The sequence below is a fragment of the Parasteatoda tepidariorum genome, chromosome 1 (genome assembly GCF_043381705.1).
Source record: "Parasteatoda tepidariorum isolate YZ-2023 chromosome 1, CAS_Ptep_4.0, whole genome shotgun sequence".
Classification (NCBI taxonomy): Eukaryota; Metazoa; Arthropoda; class Arachnida; order Araneae; family Theridiidae; genus Parasteatoda; species Parasteatoda tepidariorum.
In genome coordinates, this window is record NC_092204.1 from 42,236,858 (window position 1) to 42,256,470 (window position 19,613).

The following is a 19,613-nucleotide window of genomic DNA, read 5'->3' on the forward strand; positions in this document are numbered from 1 at the left end:
GGGGGGGGGAAGAAAGACAGACGTAAACGAACTAAATTTTGTCTTCCGCAGACGCTTCTTCCTTTATTCGTCCGAAATTAATATTCTGCGTTCAGCAGTATAGGCTAAATACCAAATATTTGTATGTTGCATCGCTTATTTAGTAGCTGCATTTGCTGTTTATTTAAAATTTAATTTTTTTAATTACAATTTTACAGCATTGAGCATAATCTTGTATGTCTTTGCAATTTAGAAACTCCTTGAAAAAGTATTTTTTTTTGCTGTAACGGACCCTATTTGCACAAATTCACAAAAGCGGACCCTGGTCGAAAGAATGTGACTTAACGTTTATTTTATATTCACAAATTACGAGTAGTTTTTTCACAATTTTACAAAAAACGGACCTTTAACAAAATGTCTGGACAGATCCCTGCTAAGGTAAAAAATTTTTGACTTGTCATCTAAAAATCTTTTAAAGCAAAAATCCAAGTTTCTGCTAATCTTTTTTTTTTTCAAAAGATGTTCAATTTATAATTAATATAGACTATTTTTTTCAAAATATTTTTAGAAATGTGAGTTTTATGTTGATTTGACAGAAGAATTCAAATTCTCGTATATATACAAATTCCCGTATATACAGGGTTATTCATAACTCCCTTCGGGTTTTCGAAGCGTTATAGTAAAAAAACGAAGACGAATATGGCAAAAAAGAACATATGAATTATTCCGAAAGTATTCAAGTTTTAATCTAAGCAGTTGCCGGTAGATGGCAGTAACATATACCACTGAAGCCAGTTGTAGCAAAGAAAAATGGCGTTTACAGGGGGAGGTAATTATGAATAACCCTGTATATATATATAAAGGTTCTAATTCATGCCGTCTTCAGTCTTTGGCGATATTGGATGAGCATGTGGCGAATTGACCAGCCTGATTTGTCCAATTGGAAGTAGAGAGCTTTATCACTATAGCCCCATAGCTATCTCGGATCGAAGTGCAGCCATTGTACAAAATATATATGAGTAAAATGTGTTAAAATAAATGACAAATTCTAGTACAAGTAGATGCGCCACTTACAATGAGGTGAGGGTGGAGGGGAAAGACTGGGATCCCGGTCCATCTTATCCACTTTAACTCGTTCTCTGCGAACCTGAAAACTTTCCGGTGCTGTCGTCGCAAATATTATATCACTCTGTAAAATGCAAAAGAATAATGAAAAAACATTAAGAACTAAAATATTAACATCCGATGGAAATTAATAAAAATTTTAAGAACGTGACGTCTTATCAAACAATCATCTTCATATGATTTTTAATTTACTTCTAATAAAGCTAATTTTGATTTGAATTGATAATTTCCCAGATATAGTTTAAAATGTATTAAGAGAAAATAGGATAAATCAGAGGGTGAGAATTTCTACCAGACTCTATTTTGCATAAACTGTTAAATATTTCTCTGAATTAAAAATAAATAAATAAAATTATTGCATTCAGGAATTATTTTTAACAACTGAAATTTATACTATTAATGCCGTATCTGATATTCTCTTTCAACTATGGAAAACACTTCTTTTATATTCCCATTTATGTTGGTATTTTAGTTCAATAACAAATATTATTATACCAATGGAGGGAATGCTAATTGGTTTTCAGGCTTGAGAGAAAAATAAATATTTGGAAGCAATTGCAAATTTAGCTCCGGTCATATTTTATCTCTAATGTCTTATTGATTCAGTTATGTTCAAACTATCTTAAACTAAATACTTCTAATCCATCTATACTCTATGATTGCTGGAATTTCTTACAGATTTTACTTTGTAAATTTTCAAGACTTATAGCTAAAGAAATGTCAGTAGAGAAGTGCGATGAAATTCCTTTTTAATTGGTTCTGATAATACATTGAAATATTATATTATAAATTGTAATATCGTTTCAAAAATTGTTTTGTGCGAAATAATATTATGCCTTATTGTAATACATAAATTAAAAATAGTTTCATTTCAACGATTGTTATGACGGAAATCAAATTTAAATGTAAAAAAAAATAATAGTCTAAATTACACCATACTTATCTTTGTCTGAAAAGTCTTTGAATCACTTTCAAGAAACATTTCGTAAATCAAATATTTATGAATGCCATTTAAGCCGTAATGCCATTTAAGAGAACTCTGTTCTACAAGATCAATTTGATAGATGAAATCATTAAAAACTAATTGAATAAAAAATTGCAGTTAAACATTCTTTAGATTTTTCCTTAAATATAAAACATCTAGTACAACACTCTTATTTTCTTTTAATTAGATTTATTCATATTATTCTTTTATAATATTTTTTAAGATTAAAATAACTCACGCAGCTCTCAGATTGCACTAGTTTATTACAAATTGCTCATGTAACGCTTTAGTTAAGCATTTTTCATATTGAAGATCTAATTACTTACCTTTGCTGTGATCAACCTGAGGCTCGGCATAACCATGCTTTGTACTAGGTTACCATTAATCACTAGACGAATCTCTATGTTATCTGATGTAAACGCCATGACGTATGGAAAGGCACACACTAAAAATAGATTTTGATAAAATATCTCTCATTAATTTCAGCAAATTAGGAGTAAAATATAATTTATGCAGTTTGCAGAGTTTAATAGTAAATTAAGCAAGATTCACTTTTTCTCGAAACTGTTTTATGAGCTCCTTGCAAGTTTTAAGCCTTTGTTTTACTATTAACCAAGTGTAAAATGAGACATGCAAGTTTCGGATTTCATTTAAAGACTTAAACATTTGAAACAAACTGCTATTATCAGTTTTGTTATTTCAAATTTTTGGTCACTTGAGCTAGCTACTGATTAATACCAATCAGTGGATAGATTAGTGAAAACGTAAGCATGGCATTACGGAAGGCTAGCTCTCCTTAACAAACTGCTAGTTTTCGGTTGTAATGAGCTAGCTCTGGCGAGTGGTCAAGCTAGAAACGCTGTTTTCTTTGCTAATTGGATTATTGTTCGATTTTATTTTATAATGCCGAGTAGTGTGAGCATTTTGATTTTACAGTCGAACTCGTTTATAACGAGCTCGGATTTAACGAGAACTCGGATTTACCGAGGGAAACGAGAATATTTGGTTGGATCAATGTTAAGTTTATGGAACAGAAGTCGCTTTTAACGAGCAAGACCCGGTTTTAGCGAGCAATATTTTTCTGTCTTGCAATCTTTTTTTTAAAATGATAAGAAATGCGCTCAAAATAAAAAAAAAACCGTTAACTGAAACTTCAAAGTAAGCTAACAAACTACTATTTTAAATATGTAGATTAATGAAAAAAATAAATGTTTTGGTAAGAATCTTTTCCTTTATTTTTCTTTCCGTTTATTGCTTCTTTCCTTTAAGACTGTAGCGCAACTAGAAATTTTTTGCTGGTTGGGGGGGATAGTTATCATTAAATTAAGAAAAGTATTTAATTAAATTAATTAAAGTAGGTAAGTATTAATTAAATTTTATGCAAACTCAATAATTTGACCTCCCAACCCTCTTCTGGTTGCAAGCCTGCCTTAAGGACCCGTTTATTACGAGCACTCGGATTTAACGAGTACATGTTACGGTCCCTTTGTGCTCGTTATAAACGAGTTCGACTGTACTTTAAGTAAACAGAATTTCAATAAGTTTATTTTTATACTCCGAAATGCTCTGATGTATTCTTAAACAGAATGATTTGTAGTCGATAGAAGAGAATATAGAAAACAAGTTTAAATAATAAAGCATGGTTTGCAAAGTTCCCTATTGGGGGACTTTTTTTTTTTATCCCGGATGACCTGAACCCAATGCAGGGCAAAACTTTCCACGGATATTCGTCAGCATAGCCGCTCCAGGTTTTTATTTCTAGCAAACACGAATTCATGACCTGAAGGTGCCCCTGTTACTCTTTTTGTGTTTACCTTAATCACGGTTTTCCAGCACTATTTAAATATTCTTTCTTCTGAACGTATAATCGTAAGTTTCTTCAGTTCAAGTGCAGCGTAAATTTTATTTAATTTTAGTTAGACGCTCATTATACTTGCCTGGTTCGCTTGACATTAAATGTGTATTTAATTCTATAAATGTATCAATGAGACTAAAAGCAGGTAATCTCATTTTTTCAGTTCATCGATGACTTTTCGAACTATCAATTCATTTAATAAGGATGTGGCTAGTTTATTTGGTTCAATTTTGATTTTAAAAAGTTTCACTTAATATGCAATCTTTGCTTAATTAGTATGCAATATTTAAGATTTCGTAAAGTGATCCATATTGCTTTTGCAAAAACAGTTCAAAATGCAATATAATGTATTGAAAAATACATTTTGTCTTTAAATGTTACTTTTGTTGTCCACAATAATTGTTTCCTGAAAGTATTAAAATTAAATAAAATTTACGCTACACTTGAAGTGAAGAAATTTACTATTGTACGTTCAGAAGAAAGAATATTGCACTATTTAAATATTCTTTCTTCCGAACGTATAATAGTAAGTTTCTTCACTTCAAGTGTAGCGTAAATTTTATTTAATTTTAATTTGACGCTCATTATACTTGCCTGGCTCGTTTGACATTAAATGTGCATTTAATTCTTTTAGATGTATCAATGAGACCAAAAGAAAGTAGTCTCTTTTGAGTTCATCTATAACTTTACGAACTACTAATTCATTTAATAAGGATGTGGCTAGTTTATTTGGTTTAATTTCTACTCTAAACAGTGTTTACTTAATATGTATGTAATATGTATGCATATGTATGCTTAATATGTATGCACTTAACATGCAATCTTTGCTTACTAAGTATGCAATATTTAAGATTTTGTAAAATAATCCATAAGAATAGTTCAAAATGCAATATGATGTAGAAAAAAATACATTAATTTTGTTCTTAAATGCTACTTTTGTTGTCCACAAAAATTGTTTCTTGAAGGTATTTAGGTATATCCACTTTTTTACAACAAAATTTTGAAAGTATTGATATTTTTTACGACTATCTTAATTTCACATTAATATCAATTTTTTATTTATCTATATTACTTTTACATTTTAATAAATTTATATCCACAATACAAAAATTTTTTGTATTTCAGATTAATTAAAAAAATAAATCATGTAAATTATAGTATAAGTATATAATCTAAATTAGAATTTTAACGTAGATAAATCTTACCTATAGCTTCTGGTACTGCATTCCATTGAAAATCAAACTCGCTTGTGCCTTCTTCAAAAAGCTTTTGGAAATGCGTCATATCTGAAAGGATTTGCAATGAATTGATACTTTTCATATGTATAAAATAGTCTTCAATGTTTGAATTGAAAATACCATTTTAAATTAAATAGTGTTAAACAGAAAGCAGTTTTCAAGATTGAACATTTCCAATAAAAGCTGCTAAAGGGTATTTCCTTTTTGGAAAATAATCATAAACTTCGTTTGATATCCGTAATTATTTTTATAAAATATTTTCGGTTTAAGTAGATTTATAGTTACTGCTCATAGCTTTAAATAAATCACATTTTTAAGTTGAGCGGGAATAATAGAAATTTTCTTGGGTGGTATCCTCAGTCAGAGGAAGAACTTCAATAAACTTGATACGTTAAAATTAACAAAAAAAGGAGCTTGACTTTATGAGAAAACAGAAAGTAGCATAGACTCTAAAGAAGACAAATATTGAGAAATCTGCAGAAAAAAGTATGGACTGGCAGATTCTACGATAAAACTTAGTTTCATATTCAATCGCATTGGTTCTATTTCTTTTATATAAATGCTAGTCGATAAAGCCAGCAGGTAAAATGTTAGGGCAATACTTAGTTCACACACATTTTAATACCACAAAATTTTATAAGAATACACGTATACTATGGAGACTGTTAATATAATATTGTATTTAATTTTATTTATTTTCTTAGAATTTAAAAGTATGTATATAAATTTCTTGTAAAAGAAAAATGTTTTATTTACTGTTATAAAAACGTGCATAACTTGTCTAAGAATCGTATTTTTTTAAAAAATACGTAACTAATATTATTTTTAAAATATATCTAATTATTATATTCTCAATCTTTATCCTAATAACTGTAAAATCTTCATAGCTGATAACCATTTTTAATTAAGTGTTTTTCTTTATTAAATCTGCTATACAGCGAAGCTTTTAATTATTAAATTTATTAATCTTTAATAATTCTTGTTAATTATTAATAAGTATTGTATTAATATTATTAATAATTCTTGTTAATTATTATTAATTGCTATTAATTATTGATTATTAATAGTTATTAATTCTTCTAATTCTACTTAATTTACGAGTAATATAGAATCTGTATTCTAAATGCTCCTCAAATGTTTTGTTCGAATAATGTTTTATTTCATCGTCAGTTTCCCAATACAGTTGGCAAACAACGGCACTCGTTTTATTTTTTTAATTAATTATTGAGTCGGTGCCATGTCTTGGAGCTGTTGGAGCTCGCTCAAAATTCCGTTGAAAAATTAAACAATCGTTTAGTCAGTTTATTGAACACTCCAATTCATGCTTTTCCATAGAAGTCATTATTTATTTAAAAATAATTAATTTATCAAAATTTTAATTCTATTAGAAAAACAACTACAATAAAANAGCTGTTGGAGCTCGCTCATAATTCCGTTGAAAAATTAAACAATCGTTTAGTCAGTTTATCGAACACTCCAATTCATACTTTTCCATAGAAGTCATTATTTATTTAAAAATAATTCATTTATCAAAATTTTAATTCTATTAGAAAAACAACTACAATAAAATAAAGTTAAAATTTTAAGGAATAATAAAATAAAACAAAATTCACGATATTTTGAACTGGAAGGAATATTCCTACTGAATTTGATTTGATCGTTCCGCTTAAAATGCACCAATCAAATTCTCAATTTCTAAATGGATATTTCATAGGAATTTTTATTTTGATGAAAAAGCTACAATAAAAGATACTGTTGGAGCAGCCCTGGTAAATGTAAGTTTATTTTCAAAATATTTTAATTCACCACAAAATTATTTATTTATAACGAAGAAAGAAGTGTGGAACATCTCCAAAAATTAAGTTTAAAATTGATTACATTTGTTTTCTCCTCTTTCAAACGGTACCGTTAAAACATCTTAGAGCAAGCTCCAAAATTTCCAAGTCGGGGAACTAACCCATTATATAAGTTAGCGACTTGTTTAAATATAACAAAAGTACCAAAAGTCATACTTACGATTATAACATAGTAACAGTTCTGCTTCATCATCTTCATACACATCGATAGCTGCAATGAGATTACCCTAAAAAGGAGAAAACAAAATTAATAAGCTGTCATATAAATAAAATTCTTATATGAAAAATTCCTAAAAATTCTTAAATGAATGAATTTCTTATTTAAAACTAGACATCTCAAGAGAAATCAGTAAAAGCTTATTTTAATATTATGGATCTGTAATGTTTTGTGGGTGTTTTGTTTGGACTTGACCCATTCATTAAGATGAACACTAACATGAACCGTCATTTTCAGTTTAACGTTTAGATGATCAGGTGTTGTCTTTTGGCCAATCTCTTCACCATGAGTGTGCTCCTAAACCTCTAATTTTCAAGATGATCACAACAGAGTTCATCAGGAAGAAAAAATATTTGATTGGTTTAACAGACACTCACAACCTTATTCATTTAGCCTGGTTGGTAGGAAACTGGGCCCATGTCTGATAGTTCGTGGGTTCGAACCCCACCGGCCGAAGACTCCCTGCGTTGTAAAATGGCCACTGATGCACGTTAAATCTGTCGACTCGAAAAGTCCTTCATGTTCCCATAACAAATCAATACCTCTGCTGAATTGGATATTGATCGTTCTCTGATTCAGGTCTAAATTACGATCTGTGGATGTATTTTAGGGTCCTCCCTATAAACGTATGGGTGTGGCAGAAGTCAAATTCTTGGCCATAGATGGCGCCACTGGAAAACAAGACCAATCGCACCTCTCTGCCTTAACAGGCATACGCAACAACCTTATTCATTTCGTTGGGCATACAAATTAACCGATTTCGCTGGCATACAAATTAACGGATTGTTAACATTGAGAAACAAATTTGTGTTGCATTTGTATAAATACTTGATCTTTTGTAACTCTAGTGTGGGAACTTCAAATATAAAATTAGTTTTCCCCTAAAACTGCATGTATTTTTTAAATGGTATTTTTATTCCATTTTTTTTTTCAAAATGTTAAAAATTTTAAAACGTTAGATACAATATTTCGCATAATTGCTACGAGAAACTTCTATTGGGAATTACGGCACATCATCAGGATTAAAATTGCATAGGAACTGAGGTCTAGGAATGTCGTCGTACGTGGTTAGGGATGCTTCATTATTGTGACCAATTCAGAAGCACACGAAGAAACTCGTAAGAATATGGAGCGTATGACTTCCCCTTGCATTGGTTCCTATGCAATTTTATCCTGATGATGTACCCCAACTCCCCTAAAAATTTGTCGTAGCATTTATGCTACCCCCCGTTATTGACTATAACGATTTTAAGTCTATATATTTTAAAAAATAGAACTAAAAAGGTCCCTGAAAAAAATTGTAGCTTAAAGCGTAACCAATTGTATATTTAAAATAAATGACGTGAAATTATCAAAAATCGACTAAAAATCTCATGCTACAGAAAAAAATATTCTCCGGTGTTATTAGCGGTACGTGTTACAACATCGGTTAATTTATGCGAGACTGAATTCAGCATCATCGTAATTTGGGAAAATTGCATTATTAAGTCCTCAGCGAGTGGTTTAAATTGGATGTGACGATCTGAAAGTTTTGCGGAGTTTCAGTAACAGAACAAAATTATGTTTATCGCAATATCTCTCTCGAGAGGCCTCATTCTTTCTTCTGGCGAGATTATTTAGTAGTTGATAAATTAAAAACAAAAATTACTTTATTTCCCTCGATCACATGAAGTCGTTGAATTTCGCCTGTTTTCTCATTCACCAAATCGAACTGATGCCGGTAACCAACGCATATCTGATTATCAAATCCAGTCACAGGACTATCCACTAATGTAATAAGTTGAGGAGTGTCTGAGAGGGAAATTTCCTGAAAAAAAATAAGTTGATTATAAGCTCGTGATATAAAATGAATATGTTAAGCAATTATTTTTTTTTTAAAAAAAGGTAAAAAAATAATTAAAAAAAATATTAAAACGAGAAATCTTCTACCAGGACATAAAGTACCTTTATTTTATATCTTTACGAAACTGGTATTGATTTAAAATGTACTATTTAAAGCGAAGATAAAAATGTATTAAAAGCAATTGCAATTGCCCATTGCCTTACCTTAAATTATGGGTTTATATACTGTATTTACAAACTAATTTACGCATTCCTTTATTGGATCATTTATATGTTTTTATAGATCTTCTCACTTATTCTCTTCCTTTCTTCTTGATTTATTTATTCATTAGTTATCTTACGAAGCATACTTCGATAGATTTTTCCAAGCAACTGGCAGTTCGAAAATAAATTATTAATGATGACTGCCATTAAAATAAAGCTAAAGCTCACAATCTTTCTTCAGACTACCATAGGTTTATAAGCCGATACGAAAAATAATTTTAAATTTTTTAAAATTAATTTGATAGCAGCGGTCTTAGATAAGTATTAGGTTTCAATGTTACTTTTTTAAAAATAAATACTTTTTAAACATTAGCTTACAATTTAAAATGTTTAAAATTTATATTTTATAAAATGGGGAACTGTTTAGAAGAAATTTGGGTCCATTAAGGGACCCTTCACAAAATATCTTTTCACAAAAACGGACCCTTCACAAAATATTTTAACTTAAAAACGGACCCTTTACAAAATAATTTAGCTTTTAATCGGACCCTCCACAAATTTGTTTATCTTCCTTATTGTTCTGTTAATCGAATAAACCGTTCCCAGGAAGACAGATGTAAACGAACTAAATTTTGTCTTCGGCAGACGCTTCTTCCTTTATTCGTCCGAAATGAATATTCTGCGTTCAGCAGGATAGGCTAAATACCAAATATTTGTATGTTGCATCGCTAATTTAGTAGCAGNACAAAATATCTTCTCATAAAGACGAACCCTTCATAAAATATTTTAACTTAAAAACGGACCCTTCAAAAAATAATTTATCTTTTAATCGGACCCTGCACAAATTTGTTTATCTTCCTTATTGTTCTGTTAATCCAATAAATCCTTCCCAGGAAGACAGATGTAAACGAACTAAGTTTTGTCTTCGGCAGACGCTTCTTCCTTTATTCGTCCGAAATTAATATTCTGCCTTCAGCAGGATAGGCTAAATACCAAATATTTGTATGTTGCATAGCTAATTTAGTAGCTGCAATTGCTGCTTACTTTTTAAAATTTAATTTTTTTGAATATAATTTTGCAGTGTTGAGCATAATCTTGCATGTCTTTAGAATTTAAAAACTCCTTGAAAAAGTTTTTTTGCTATAACGGACCCTATTTGCACAAATTCACAAAATCGGACTTTGGTTGAAAGAAAGTGACTTAACAAATTACGAGTAATTTTTTCACAATTTTACATAAGCGGATCTTTCACAAAATATCTGGACAGATCCCTGGGGAAGTTAAATGTCGTGAAAATCATTCATGCAAAAGTGTCTCATTTTCTTAGTAAAGTTAAGTGGATTAAAAAAAAATAACTGCTTTTAATACTAAAACCATTTAGCTTTTTTTATTCTTGATAATGGATCAAAATAATTTATAAGCTCTTTTAGTGCACACATATTTTCACAATTCTGATGTTTGTGATGTAAGGTTGTAGAAATAGTTTCAAAATATTTAGTTCTTACCTTTGTAAATTGAAAACCATCAACAGTATCTGTATCTGATGCGGCACACCAAGTTGTCCATGCTGCAGAATGCCTCCATTGCAAAATAACGAGTTTCCGTCCCAAGGCGACAGCCATCCGCAAATGACTTCCACCTGGTCTGCTTAATGCATATAAATGGCAACCTGAAACGAATGATATGTCATAAGCGAAGAAGATTTGCTGATGCTTTAGTATCATTTGCAATAGCACTTGAAACTTTATATTTTGATATATTTAAAAACTAGGAGGAAATTTACTTCAATTTACTATTTTTTTTCTACAAATAATTTGATTATTTCTATCGCACTGAAAGGCAATGATATTGAAAGTAGTAATTAGCAAAATAATAATAATGAAAAATAATCAATTATGAATTATAACAACACTGCCTGAATACCCGTTCATTGTGTGGGGTGAAAATAAAGAAAATAACCAATAAATCAAATCTGAACAACATTACGAAATCACGCTCAAAACTAAAATACACGTGCCAGCATAATAAAGCTTACATAACTCCATTTTTTTAATTTGATATATTTTCCCCTTTCCGATAACTTTCCTTTGATAGATTAAACAGAACACGTTTTGAGTAGTTTATCCTATCAAGATAAAGATTAACTGTATCTTTATTATTTGGCATGATGTTGTTGCTCGAAGCCAACTAGTGGTAGTCATTGTTTACCATAATTAATTTTCTCTGGCATTTACCCCTTTCGAGGGCACGTAAAAACCCTTTCTACAGTATCTATACTAGAACTGCACTATATTGATGCAGTTTTAACAAATATAATATTAGTATAAGTTTTAATAAATATCATATAGAAGATTTTCTTATATGATAGATGAAATGAAAAAAATAGTAAATAAAAATATGACAAAAGTATTTTTTAGACATAATTGAATTAAAATCTAAAATAAAAGATTTGAGACAGATTCGAAAATTTTATGCTTCCTCATAAATGCACGTTTTATTATTATAGAAGATTAAATTTCATTATTATAAAAGTTTGAAATCTTTTCATTNCTTTTGACTTTTAAAATATATATATATATATATATATATTGATTTTCGAAAATATACTCACCAAGTAAAAAAGAAGCTATGAAAAAAGTGTTACCTTTAGATCTTTCAATTTTATGATCTCTGATGTCCGATTTCGTTCGTACTAGAGACTCGTTCTGTTCTCCTTCGAAATCGGATAGGCGAAATACATGAATTCGACTATCACGACCTACAAAATGAAAAAAGAATTTATGTGCGCAATTAAAGGAATATCAATCCATATTCATTAAATGATGTAATATTCAGTGAGTGTAAAATGCAACGTTTTAGTTTTCAAACAAAACCTACTTCTTCAAAAATATTTAATTTAATCGCTTGAAGCATAACATTTCAAACTGATAAGTAAACAATTTATTTAGCAGAAGTATAGCCTTTAATAACTCCATAAGAAGGAGACAAGAAACTGAATGTCTATTTTAATTCAGAAGACACGGAACACTTGAATCTTATATCAGAAAGATAAACGCGATTTGTGTAGAATTGTGTAAAGGCCAACTTCGTAGTTTTATTTTACGAGAGAAGAAAACGCAAAGAACCTCTTAACAGAGAGCCTGCAACAGCAATAGATATTTGTCTAGTACATACAAGTTTGTATTGTAATCTATTTTTCTAAAGTAATAATTTTAACTGAAACTTGTATTCTAAAAATAGTGTGATTTATTGAAATTTGTTTTAAAATTGATGTACCTCCTACACGTTTTAAAACCAAAATATGCCACTTTTCATAAATTTTATTTCATTAGTGTTAAAAAGCTAAAGTTTTAAGTTTTTTATATTGAGCTATATTCTTAAATTTAAATTTTAAATTATAGAATGTTTCATTCAAAGAGCGATATTGAAAAAATATGGTACTTCATTATCTTTCGAACCAAATAATAAATCTATTCAAGGAGTGAGGTTTATTTTATAAATGGTACAGGGAATTTTAGAAATTGATATTACGACAATTCTCTTTGAAAATCACTGGATGCTTAGTATTACGTTTAACCGAAGATTTTAGATAAATTTGTAGCAGTTTCGAATAAAAAGTAATTGACCAAAAGAATTTTTCTTTAAAGTTTCAAAAAAAAAATTATGTTTACAACTTAGCCGCCTTTGTCTTATAATAATAATTTCTATTAGACACGATTTGAATATCTTTTCAATGGATTATTTTTTAGTAAAAATGTAGAAGGGGTGTTAGAAAACCAACCAGTGCACCATTTCTTTTTGCACAAGTGAACTGTTCTTTGTTAAATTGTAACTGAAGTTAAGAATCGATTATACAACAGCAAAATGATGTTTTTTGTTTAATTTCGCTCCTTTTGTATGCGATGTTTAATGAAGAATTTATTTTATCATGAAATTTACGCACATTTCATGTATCATTTAAATTTAAGCGTCAACAAGACAGGAAAGAATCATTAAGTATTCATGACCTAGTTCGAACATATAAATGAAGTTTAACTGGGATATCTGAAAAGAGCAGTGTTTAACATTTTCTGTCTATTATAAATGAATCAGGCATTTCAACCACCCAAATCTATATTTATAAGTATGTAATTATTTCAGAGAGCTACTTTTTCTGGCCGCAAATATTTATTTACATATTTTTTTCCAATTTCGAGTTCCTTTGCTCTCCTTTGTTATTCAGTCAGGTTAATTTTACATCATTTAGCGTTGTTGCCTTAGACATTGATTATGATTGCTTCAATTGGACAGAGTATAACCGAACGAGATCTTAGACCAATAAATAAAAACCAGTCATAATCAATTAGACCAATAAAGAAAAACAACCAACCTTAGCCCACAAATACAAAAAAAAAAAAAAAANAAAAAAAAAAAAAAAAAGCAAAGACTCGTAATAGTTAGGTTGAAAAGTATGTGCATAACAGTAATTTCTATATTTTTCAAGCACAAAATAGTAGATAGTTTGCCAAGGCAGAAATTTATCTAAATATTCCAATAATTAAATAGTAATAAAAATAAAAGAAAAATACGCATTATTTGATATGTATTATTCTGTACAAAAAAATTCGTCCTTGATATATTTAAATTAGACTTTGTACCAAATATATTATTACACATTATAATACACAACTTTATATTTGGTATGAATAAATAACAACTCAATGTAGAACGAGTGTTCCGCAAGAACTTTCTTACATGAATTAATGGTTAAAAAAAGAAACAATATTTGTTTTGTGTTTTAAATACTAATATAAAAATCAAAATAAATATGTCATAACGAAATATAATTTTTCAAAATTTAAAATATGTATACCTTTATCAGCTCTAATAAGAAGTATACCGTGAGCTTCAACTACACTAAGTTGCTTGACTTGTACAGATTTATCAAAAATTAATCTATGGCTAGCACCCTCTGAAAAAGAAAATGCCAAAATTATGTAAGTAATATTTAAATAAAATAAAGAATCAATACAATAAAAAGGAAATAGCTTAAAAATCTAATTAATTTAGTTGTTTCAAAATTGTTATATGAGAAAATTTAAAGAATCATTAACCCCTTAACGATCGGAAAATTTCCAAGAAAATGATCTGAAAAGTACTTATTTCTTGTATCCCTGATTAGTACTGACATCTAGTTTAAAGTAAACTAACTATCTACAATTACTTTAAAAATATCCTGGTACTGCCGTCTGGTGCGTAAAATGAGAAATAAAAATGTTTTCCGGGCAAAAGAAATGAACTAGTTTTATTCTTATTGGCGCGTTACAACTGAACACTCCAGCCCGGAAATATCACGGGAGCGAGAAATAGAGGACGAAATCTCACCACGTCATTTTCCCGGGAGCGAGAAGGAAGGGGTTAATAAATTAAAATAAATCCCCTTTAAAAATTTTAATCGTGAACATTATAATTTAAATCATCAATAAAATAATAAAATTTCTCTTTCTTACGTTTTTTGAAACGGCAGTGTTCCATTCATGAGTTCTTGAAAAAATTTTTATGCCAGAATTTTTATGTTCCCTTTATACAAATATTAATTTATTTTATAGCGCAATTAATATTTGTATAAAGGAAGTATTCAAAATGAGATGCAGGCATTTCTAAGATTAAAATAATCGATATCAATATTCTCGAGATTAAAACTTTTTTTATATCTTTTCTAGAATTTCGGGAAAAATATTTCAAAAATTTAGAATTTTTTTTTTATATACATTTTAAATTTCTTAAATACTTTTTTTTAGTGATAATTCAATAATGTGATTACATAACGCTTGATAATGACTCTAAACTGAAATCTTCTTTCTTCTTTTAGTAAGACAATAAACAGAAACTAAGCTGATTAAAATTTAATTAGCTTGGCTAAAATTTAAATTGTTAGTGCAAATATGAAATGATTTACAGAACAATGCGTATGCGGTAACGCCGCGTGACAGACTAGGTGCAAGGCCGGATTAACCATTAAGCACACTAAGCACGTGCTTAGGGCACCAGGGGATAGGGGGGCACCACAAAGCCTGACTAAATGTTAGGAATATATAATTTAATTTTTTTTGAAACATTACTTAAAAAATTTATTATTTTGAGCTTCCATTTAAAGAGTAGATAACAAGCTTTTCTAAGTACGAAATTTTACATAATAAAAGAAAAAAAAAACAAAAGATGTTATGTATCAAAAATTTTTGGTCTTATAATTAAATAAGGTAGCGAATTTCTATGCGATAAAGGATCTATTTATTTATCCATTACAATGATTCCATAACATACTGCTACGATTCATGTTTACATAATATTTTTCGCAGTTGTAGCAAAGTTAATGCTTCGTCAATTTGATTTTTTTATGTAAAAAAAAATTTTTTTACAACATTTTGATGCAATGATTTGATGATGTAAAATATGTGATTTTTGATGTGAAAAAAAACTGTATTATGCATGTTTGCAGTTTTTGTGCATGTTTTTGTTTTTGTGTGCTGCACATTTTTCAAAAATATTTGCTTACACTATATTTTTAATTATATTCTCATTGCATATTAAAAAGAAGTCATCAAATTACGTAAAAGTTGTGTTACAAAAATTTATTTCAAAATTTTACGTCAAATAATTTCTTTATTCACTAAATTAAGAAAAAGGAGCTGTGTNTATCTCTCTCTTAAACCAAATGATACAGAGCGGTCAGTAGTTTGAGCAAAGCCTGTTGCTAGAAAAATGAAGTATTTCGGGCCTTCCTAGTTAAAAATAGTCAAATTCTACTACCTTCATGTGGTTTCGAATTCTACTAATTAGCGTATTAGCCAGCGGCTTAATTTTAAATATCCTCTAACGTCTTTATGTTGCAATTTTAGCCGGAAAGTTTTGATCATTTGATCACCTTGTATAGACAGTAAATGCATTACCTTCAACTACGAATGTCCCATCCTCTGTGGCTAGAACTAATCTATTATCACCTAAAAAAAACAAATTTATTGGTGAAATAGTGAACACTTTCAAAATGATAGTTAACAATGATAAATTTCCTTACCCCAAGAATCTCCACAAACAATTTCGTGTGGAAAATCTGGATAAAAGCACTGCGGCTCCCAGGGCTAAAAATAATAAAATAAAAATTGATTATGAATCAGAAGTGAAAGGCAAATAGATATTTAAAAATTAAAAGGGAATAATGTGAAAATAATTTATATGCCATTTAATTACTCCATGAAAAAGTGTGCAAATGTTAACAAAGGGTATGGTACTCTAGCGCATTACTTGAAAAAGAGGTAATTTCATAAGCAATAAACATGTTTCTATTTATAATAATTGTGTAGTTGCTATAAAGATATTTTTGGGTGAAGTATAATAATTCAACTAGTAAAACTAAATATTGTAATATTTACTATAATAAAGAAAATATTTAAGCTGTTATATGATTTGCGTTGTATAGTCATTAAAGTATTATTAGAAATGATATTTATATTTACATAAACAGATATTTATATTTAATAAATAAATTTTAAACTTTTTAATAGTCTTATTTTCTTAACGTACTTAAAATACGAAGTTTAAAATTAAAATATATATATTAAAATGCTGTTTTGGTTGCAAGCTCTTTATTTAATAATAAGATTAAATCACAAAAACCTTCCATCCTCCATTATTACAAATTAAATTTGTTACCAAACATACATTTTACAGGAGCTATGATCTCACCTTTAATTTTGACTTCATGTGTTTCAAAGAAAAAATCAAAGAAAACAGGAAATGTTTTTTTATTAAATGTGTCGCTTAAATGGCGGTTTTAAAGAAAAACCTTATTGATTAAATTTATTTCATACTTAAACACGTTTTTTCAGTTAAATCGTGGGTCTAATTAAGTAAAAGCTTATATGATTCAAACATACTTGAAAATTTTTAAAACAATCATATAACAGCTTAATTAAAGTGGTTTAAATGGATAAAAATACTATAAAGGTTAATAAAATACGTTAGGCTTCTAACCAAGATCTAAACTACCAAAATGCAATTGAGCATGCTGTGAATATATTCTTACCCTGCAGTGCGTGTTCTTTGGCAGCTTGAACAAAATTAATACACAATTGCAATACAAACTTACTTATTATACTCACTAACCTAATTTTTTTTTTACACATCGTATTTGCTTTCATTTTCTCAAGTGAATGAAAACAAATTCAAATTTCAATATATGCAATAAGATATGATTAAAAATTATATTAAATACCATACTGACTGTTTGAAACTGTGTAAAAAGCTCACTACGGAAAATACTAAAAATATCTCTTACAATTATTTTCAATAAATTCAAAGTATTGAATAATTACGTATTTTAAGTATAATTTAAATAAACTCTGCGATTGAATATTTACTTATTTTTATTCAATTTGACGACTTTTGGTTTTACAAAATGTAAATTGTAGTTATGCCATTGAAATTGTAGTAAAATATAAAATTGTGTTGCATCACATGAGTTAACTTGTATAGTATTATGAGTTTGCGTTTTGAAAAATAATTGTCTATGCTCGTAATTTTAAATTGCACACGCACGCACTAAAGTATAGATAGATAAATTTATAAAAAGCTTTCATATATTCGCTAATGGAAGGGAGAAATAATATAAAATCATCAAAGATTTGTTATTTTTTAATATATAGAATGACCGACAGAATAAGATGATTTCTCTGAATCTTGAGGAAGCAAAATATGGAGGAGGTCAGTCGAGGTTTGTTCCAACTGTTGCTCATTGTGCTTTCCAGTGCGTAATCTTCTTATTTATTGAACAGGCGGGATTCGTTACATGCCCGCAGTATTCCCCGGATCTCAACCAGTGTGAATTTTCTCAGTAGGTCACCTTGAATTACTGGTCTATGTGATGCCTGCAGGTCCTAGGTTAGATCCTCTTCAAAAAACCTCAAAAGCATACCTGGCATCTGTACGCATGTCTGATGTCTGAGAATTGCTTTTACGTCATTGTAGATTGGGCAATGATGTCAGTGAGTTCCATTTCTATGAACTCTATCAATATTTAATCAAATAAATATTTTTATAGGGAGGAAGTTTGTAGTATCTTTTTCAGTTTCTAGTTTGGCGTCAAAACCTGTATTATTTTTTTTTGCGATTCCCCCCCCCCCTCTTACCATAGTTTTTAAACCTATGTTCTGTGGTAAGATTGTATTAACTTGACGTCTTTTATCACTCCTTTAAGTTTGTCTGCCAAATTTTAGAATACACGGTATAGATGTGTTTCAAATTATCTATATTGATTCTTCCTAGGAAAAAAGATATGTAATAATTGTCAGGAAATTGCAATAAGTCTGGGTCATGACTAGCAGAATTATCTATAATTTATTTAAAATTTTGATTTGGTGAAATTGTAAAGAGAGAAAATTAAAGAAATATATAAATTTATTAAACCACTAAGATGCTAAGCCCCTTGTTTGCTGACGTTCACAAACCCCGATTCAACTGAAAATATATGTACTAAAAAGAGCACTTGTCCCAACACTTCCCATGCTCAAATATTTTCCCTTATGGTAACAATACCTTTATGACTTACATCAATTTTATTCTGATGACAACCAAACCATTTTGAAAATTAATGCGAGAAAACTGGATGCCACCATGTGATTTTCCGGCCAATAAAAATACACCGTTAGGGATGCAAATATATTTATTGGAAAACAACACTATTTTTGACTTTTATCAATGTTATTCTGATGACAACCAAACCAATATGAAAACTAATGTTGGAAAACTGGATAATTTTCCAGCCGATAAAACTGCCCCGACAGCAATGGAAAACTGCGACACCTTCATAAGAATTTATATATAGGTAGACATTAATTACTTCTAACAGCAACTTACAATCTCGTCAAAACCAACACCAGTCTCGTTCTGTTCTAAAAATTTTAATATCAAATAAAAATAAACTTTAAACTCGACGTTCATCATACTGCATTGCATGCTTCATTATTTTTCTTTCTTTTTTAGCTTTACTTTCTTTGAAGTCCTAAGAATAATCTTAAAACACTTTCTCCAGGAGCATTAAATCGTTGATTCCGTTCCAGAGTTATTAGAGTACATCTTTACATAAAGACGTGAATAATATTTTTGCTGTATTAAACACAGGGGTGATTGTGAGCCCAACTAAAAATTCCTGAAAATTTCTTGAGTAAAATCGTTAATGACGCATTTAAAAAATTCATGTCCTTATAAATTTAAATTGTTGATACTTTCAAAACATGAAATTCTAAATAAATTATATAAATAAATGCAGCATAATTTA

At 29.1% G+C, this 19,613-nt stretch overlaps 1 protein-coding gene across 12 annotated transcripts in view; it reads right to left on the bottom strand.

Moving 5' to 3' along the window:
• LOC107436145 (GTPase-activating Rap/Ran-GAP domain-like protein 3) overlaps positions 1-19,613 on the bottom strand; it is a 563,687-nt gene that overhangs the window by 8,378 nt on the left and 535,696 nt on the right. For 8 of the 12 annotated variants that reach the window (XM_071179217.1, XM_016047730.3, XM_071179220.1 and 5 more), the window contains 10 exons: positions 16,356-16,419; positions 16,231-16,281; positions 14,154-14,252; positions 11,946-12,059; positions 10,807-10,970; positions 8,904-9,062; positions 7,199-7,265; positions 5,150-5,230; positions 2,416-2,534; positions 1,054-1,168 (listed from right to left, as the gene is read on the bottom strand). In XM_071179217.1, coding sequence (XP_071035318.1) covers positions 1,054-1,168; positions 2,416-2,534; positions 5,150-5,230; positions 7,199-7,265; positions 8,904-9,062; positions 10,807-10,970; positions 11,946-12,059; positions 14,154-14,252; positions 16,231-16,281; positions 16,356-16,419 — 1,033 coding nt within the window. Of the gene's footprint in view, positions 1-1,053; positions 1,169-2,415; positions 2,535-5,149; positions 5,231-7,198; positions 7,266-8,903; positions 9,063-10,806; positions 10,971-11,945; positions 12,060-14,153; positions 14,253-16,230; positions 16,282-16,355; positions 16,420-17,363; positions 17,388-19,613 lie in introns of all 12 variants that reach the window. The other 4 variants (XM_071179212.1, XM_071179203.1, XM_071179199.1 and 1 more) reach the window with 1 other exon arrangement.